This window comes from Aedes aegypti, unplaced genomic scaffold (assembly GCF_002204515.2).
Source record: "Aedes aegypti strain LVP_AGWG unplaced genomic scaffold, AaegL5.0 Primary Assembly AGWG_AaegL5_hic_scaff_186_PBJ_arrow, whole genome shotgun sequence".
NCBI lineage: Eukaryota > Metazoa > Arthropoda > Insecta > Diptera > Culicidae > Aedes > Aedes aegypti.
In genome coordinates, this window is record NW_018735345.1 from 23,109 (window position 1) to 29,700 (window position 6,592).

The 6,592-nt window shown below is 37.9% G+C and overlaps 1 protein-coding gene across 1 annotated transcript; it reads left to right on the forward strand.

Annotated features, from left to right (window-relative positions):
- Positions 1–380: 380 nt before the first annotated feature.
- LOC110680808 (venom serine protease-like) lies at positions 381–1,756 on the forward strand. Its single transcript, XM_021856583.1, has 4 exons — positions 381–782; positions 845–947; positions 1,009–1,376; positions 1,408–1,756. The coding sequence occupies exons 1-4, from the start codon at positions 381–383 to the stop codon at positions 1,642–1,644; spliced, it is 1,110 nt and encodes a 369-aa protein (XP_021712275.1). The 3' UTR covers positions 1,645–1,756.
- The last annotated feature ends 4,836 nt before the right edge of the window (positions 1,757–6,592 follow it).

Here is a 6,592-nt window from a genome sequence, read left to right on the forward strand (position 1 = left end):
TGAACAGCGCAATATTGTGAAGATCCGTAATGCAACTTATCTGCAGCATAATTCGAAAACAAGGTCCTCAAACAATCAGTCCAATGTCCTCCACCAAGCACTTGTACATAAGCAAAGATATCCATCTCTCCGTCAGATCAACGGATCGCATTATACACCGTGACTGAGTCTGGAGAGCAGTAAATACCGCTGAAAATAAGCTATCTTGGAGCGTACTGTTTGAACAACTGTCCATCAATATTCGCAATAGGTTTATCATTTAAATTCGATAAGAAGCGGTTTGCCAATCGAAATTAGTAACTGAACTATCTGGTTGATGGTCAAAAAAATGTGGTGGCTTTTAAAGTTGATTGGTTTTTTGGTGTTATTTGATTTGGGGCATGGGCAAAATTACGCCGGTTTGTGATTACACATACAGTTACAGCAGTACTCAGTGGGCTACATCCAATCACCCAAGTGGAGTAACTTCTACGCCCCTGGAACGAACTGCCGGTTCACGATTCAGGCTCCACCGAGGACACTATCTCTATGCTCAGTGCTATGATATGTATCTGCCTGCGACCTACGGGTGCTACTACGACAAGCTGTTAGTGTCTTTGACCGGAGATTCCACCCTAAGTGGATCTCAAATTTACTGTGGATCGACTCCGTTCGACGTCGCTTCAAATGGAAATAAACTGGTGGTAGCACTTCAGACGTCTCAATCCATGAATGGGGGTGGACGCTTCCGATGTCAAATCACTGCCATTCCGGTAAAGTGCAACTGTGGTAGTCGAAAGACGGTGAGTTTTTGAATTATTGTGAGATTTGAGCTCGTAGTTCAATAATCTAATTTTCCACGTAGCCACTGATAGTGGGAGGGCAACGCACTCAAGCAAATGAGTTTCCAATGATGTCTGCTATTATCGACTTATCATCCAAGTCACTTGTGTGTGGAGCTACAGTCAGTAAGTAAGCTTAATGGTTTCCATTTGAGAATTGAGTCAAAAATTGTTTTCTGATCAACAGTTACCAATCGGCATGGTCTAACGGCTGCGCACTGTATCGTTGGAAGATCGATCACCAACAGTGCACTGCTAGTAGGAGATCAGAACATGAATTCCGGCTCAGATACTCCTTATGCCAAACTGATGAGGATTTCAACCTTCACTGTTCACGGTCAGTACAGCGCCAGTACTAAGACTAATGACATTGCCTTAGTTCGGACGGTGGATGAAATCATCTTCGATGCTGGAGTCAGTCGAGCTTGCCTCCCATACATCTACGCTGGAGCGACATTCAACAACGTCTACCTAGAAGCCCTCGGATGGGGAACGTTGGACTTTGGTGGTCCTCAGGCAACAGAGCTTCAGAAGGCAAGCCTCCAAGTAATGAATCTACAACCTGTCGCAGTCAACTGTGGGTATGAATTCGGTTCAAGACAGCCAAATCTGTACTTATACTCCCGGAAAGGACAGTTGCCAATATGATTCCGGTGGTCCATTGCTTTACACTGACCCATCCGGCGGAACCGTCTACGCCATCGGCGTCATCAATTATGGCATCACGTGCGCTTCCAAGTACCCCAGCGTGAGTGCCCGGGTCGCTTCCTATCTCAGCTGGATCGAAACCAACACCGGGTACGACTTCTGCGAGAAAGTGTAATAAAAATGCACATTCTACACAGCCGAGAAACGAAAATAAAAAAACACAAGAAATAAAACACGACAACGGAAATAAAAAGCATTTGCTGTGTTAAAAGTGCTTTTAAAAATAATTAATTGTTGGCATTCATTTGCGATTCCTTTCACACTGCCGGCCCACAAGAGACCGACACCAACCGGGAACCGAGTCAACCAGTGAACGACCATCACCACCCAACAGCACGGTAGAATACCCGTTCTGGTGATAAGAACGAAGTGAGCGTAACATGGCCTGGGTTGGGTTCGTTTGTGTTTTTGGTCGTGTGCACTAGCTTTAGAACAAACGTCTTGTGCCACTGCTGCGCCATTGCACTGAATGCTCTATAGCTTCAGCACGGTGTGTCTAAGACCGTGTTAACTAAAAAATGATAATCAATCCTGCACCCACCATTCGAGAGATATATTAACCTAGCATCTTCTCTACGAATTCGAAAAAAAATCCATCGAGGGAATTGAAAATTGTAGTAATCTGAAGATTGTGAACCATACATAAAACGCCTAAATGCATGCAATTTCTCTTGAAATAAGCACGTTATTCAACAATAAATGGTTTAATGAGCAAAAACTATTCTTGTAATGCTATACGTATTGCCACACCTTCAAAAACTGTGAATATTTCTATGCAAAACTGACCATAATAAAATAAAATAGTTTAAAGTCATCGTTAGACATATGGTCGCCGTTAAGTCAGAGTGGACCAAGTACAAAACTTGGGAAAATTGGATTATTCTCTCATTAGATGCGAAATTACCTTACCTCCGTTACACTTTGATCAGATTTGAAGAATGTTGTAAACTGCGAGAGATATGTAGTAAATTTACTTTGGATGATCAACAAAAACCGATAAAAGTGTGCAGTCAGAATGGACCAAGTGCTTATTACCAAAACAGCGAAAATCATCAGCGCGCTGAGAATGTGAGGAAATGAAAAACATTTCAGGAGATTTGCTGATATTCTGACATCGAATCATTCTTCTACTTCATCCATCAATAGAAATTTATGAATATTACTTAATTCCATGCATTTGAATGTGATTTTTGATCATTTACCATATTTGGATGGTTGGTCAGAAATTGCAACAAATTCTGTGCAGACAGAGCGGACCAAGTGTTTGAAAAGTAATAACATGATTGATTACTGCATTTTTTTGAGTCAATTTCAGAGTCCGATAGAAGTTTACGGTGTTCTATGGTGTATGTATGGCATGTCTAGGACCGCTTATCGAGCCAGCAAATTTTGGTCGGTACTCAAATTTTCACTTGGTCCGCTCTGACTGAACGCATATTTGAATATTTCTGGTCTTCAATGCCCTGACTCTGCGAAACCTTAATTTTCAAGCTATCGTTATGCCACTGATTTTGTACTTACTATATCGATTATTTAAGATTTACGATACTGGTGTCGGAGGGTCCTGATAATCTGTTTATCTTAGGATATGTACCCAATTTGACCATGCAAGCATTAAATGATTGTTATTTCCAGAAAATGTTCAGTCAGAGTGGACAAGTACACATAGTCACTCAAAAATCGTCCTATTAGAGGTTTAATTATGATTTTCATGATATCACTTCACATTATACTGTTGGAAGTAACATAAAGGCGTGTAGAAAATATGAACCAAAATTTAACAAGTTCAAAAATTACAGAGCGTGTAGACTTTAAACCCGTTTTTCTGCGTAATATCAAAAATGTCACTTGGTCCCTCTGACTTAACGCCGACCATATATAAACTAGAAAACATTGAATGTCTGTGATGCATAGAAGAATTAAGCATCCCTTGAAGGAAATGCTATTCCTACCGACTTGATCAAATTCACCCAAGTGATCATTTGCCCCCGGATTACGGTAGTGAATTTCCTCAAAACAGAAAACCAACTTTAGAATATATGAAAATATAGATCTATTTAAAATGAATCTTCATGCAAATTTATCACTGCAATCGATAGATAAGTACAATAGAATTAAAATGTTTGAAACAAGACTTTGAAGCTACTAAAAATCAACAAAAAATAACTTACTCAAAGTATTATTTACATGTTTCCGACCTTAAAACGCAAAGTACTTTGTGTAGTTAATTATATTAATCAGTACTTGTTTGAAAAATGTTAGATCTGAATGTTTCCTTTGAGAAACAATATGTTTTTGAAACCATGTCAATGTTTCCTTGGATAAAAAATTGTATTGTCACTGCCGCACAAACCGGATCGCGCCCAGTGAGACTTGCGACGCGACTCAACTCGCCCATTCTGAAAACAGTTTTTAGGTATGGTTCTGGCATTCTTACGATGTTTATGAACACAGCGCACAATTCAATATTATTTGCGATGCTTGGAGATTTAAAAAAAAAATGTTATCCTTTTTTCTGCGGATCCATTTTGACTTTAGTTTTTGAACAATTTGTGATATTTTTCAAATTTTCGACTTGTGCATCAAACCATATCAAATGCTTGAAAACGGCAAGAAATTATATTAGAATCAGTTGATCAAGTGCATAGGAACTCTTTTGAATTCGAATTAATGAGAATACGCATCACAACTATTTGTCAGTGAGTAAAACGTAAATCATTATATGGCAGTCATGAGAAAATGCTACTTTCATTTGTACTCTGAAGTTGCAACAATGAGTGTTCTTTATGAGAGGTACCCAATACAAACCCTAAAACACATCGAATACTTTCATAGAATATAATTAACAAAAGCTTTCAAATTTATTTTTTAAGATGATAATAGTGGATTATCGGAAATTTGTTGTATTCAAACAACTTTACATCAATATTCTTAAAAATAGTTCGCTTAAATTTGTGTCGTGCTTGGACAGGTCGATTTCCAAGTTTTTTGAGGAAAAAAAAATTTTAATCTAAAGATGTCCGTGAACTGCTATATTTTCAACTAAAAATTATAATCCGCAAATTCTATCATTCAAGAAATCTACAAAAGGGAGATGCTATTGTTGCTGCACATCTGGAATCTCAAAACATGAGACTCTCGCCATAACAATAGCATTTGTTATTCCTATCAGAAATGTTTTGAATTTTCAGAAGTAAATGATTACATGCACCCCCGGTTAATTTGATTGTACTCATACAAACACCATCGGGGTTCATTTTTAATTTGAACTTCTAGTCACCCTACGAAAACAGAAATTGTGCTTATGGTTACCCTTTGGCTGTTTTGTTTTGATTCTGGGTTTCCGTTCCACAAGCCGAACATTCACTTTACTTGCTCTATGTGCTTTTAATTACTTTTAATTAAGAGTTTGAACCATTTTTAATCTGAACAATTTAGCGGGGTACAAACTAAAAGTGTTCAGTTAAATTGTGGTCAAACCAACGGGTTCCGATAAATCTAATACCGTTTCCGGATTATCAATCCTCAGAGATATAGAGAGTGAAAACGTGAAACGCATCGTGGGTTCAAATCCTATTCAAGTAAGAGACTTTAACTCCAAGTATCATAAACATCGATTGAGATATGGAAAAGTTATAGTACTTGTTGTTTTTCAACGAGAATATTGCCGACTCTTGCCTCACGGTGGGGCAAAGTTTCTTTTAAGTCAATCAATTTTGGAACGTTACAACTAAAAATGGGGTAAATATTTGACACAAGTTTGTTCACCCAAACGATAGCCAATTGTTGAACATTCACTGCATGGTATTTATTTTGTTTCAACTGCTATTGCTTTAATAGAACATGGATTATACCACTAAGGTCGAACTTTTGCCCCACCCTGTGTTGGGTGTATATCACTGCGACCATTGTTTGTTATAAAGAATCGATATTTGTGTTTTAGCCAGCGAATTTTTGCCCCACACTAGATTCGAACTCTTGCCCCACCGGTGGGGCAAAAGTTCGTTTAAGTCAATCAAGTTTGAAACTGTTACAACTAAAATTGGTAAATATTTTGACACAAGTTTGTTCAGCAAAATGATAGCCAATATGTTGAACATTCACTGCATGTATTTATTTTGTTTCAACTGCTATTTAATTGGAAACTTGGATTTTACCACTAAGGTCGAACTTTTGCCCCACCCTGTTTGACCTATATGATACCACCACCCTATTTTAATGTAATAACCATATTTAGTGATTGATTACTATGATATTATCTCAACTCATGATTTCGGATTTTCAAATGGGGAATAATATGTCGTATAAACCGAACTACTTTTAATGGAGCTAAAGACATCATAGGGCTGTAGAAACCCTTGATCTAGATACTTTAATCTCACAGCAAAAAGTGCAACGCAGTTACACAGAAGGTGTTCAGAGGTTTCTGTATCCTCACTACAAAAGCGAAAATATCATCTTCAATCCTCTTGATTAGTCGTAAATGATATTTAACTAAAGAATGTCCTGTAATTAGTCATGTGTATGCACACAAATTATTTTTGATAGGGCGAAAAGTCTTTGTGTATTTGATTTATTGGGTATAATGAACTTTTTAGATTTTCGGGCTTCAACAGTTTTATTCCAATTGGTATTTACATGGCTTTCTTTCCAGTTCCTGAGTTCCATTCTAATGGAGCATGGTGAGACTCCTCAGAAAGGCTCTGGCCCTTGTAAATATTCAGATGATCCAACTCTTGCCAGTTCATCTGTTTTTCATTTCCTTCTATTCCCTGATGCCTAGGCACCCAGTAAAGAACTATAGTATTGTTGACTGACAATTTTGAAGTAAGAGAGTACATTCCCAGACCAACTTTGAAGTACATGCGTATGCTTTCAATGCAGCGAGCGCTGCTTGGCTATCAGAAAAAATGCATATATTGAAATGCTTGTACATATTTTCTTTTTCAACACCTTACTTTACAGCTTGGCTGTGGTATTGCTTGGAGATGCATTTGAAGTACCTGTTTAATTGATTCCTCTAGTTATTGGTGGTCTATCTTATTTCTAAGATTTTTTCATGA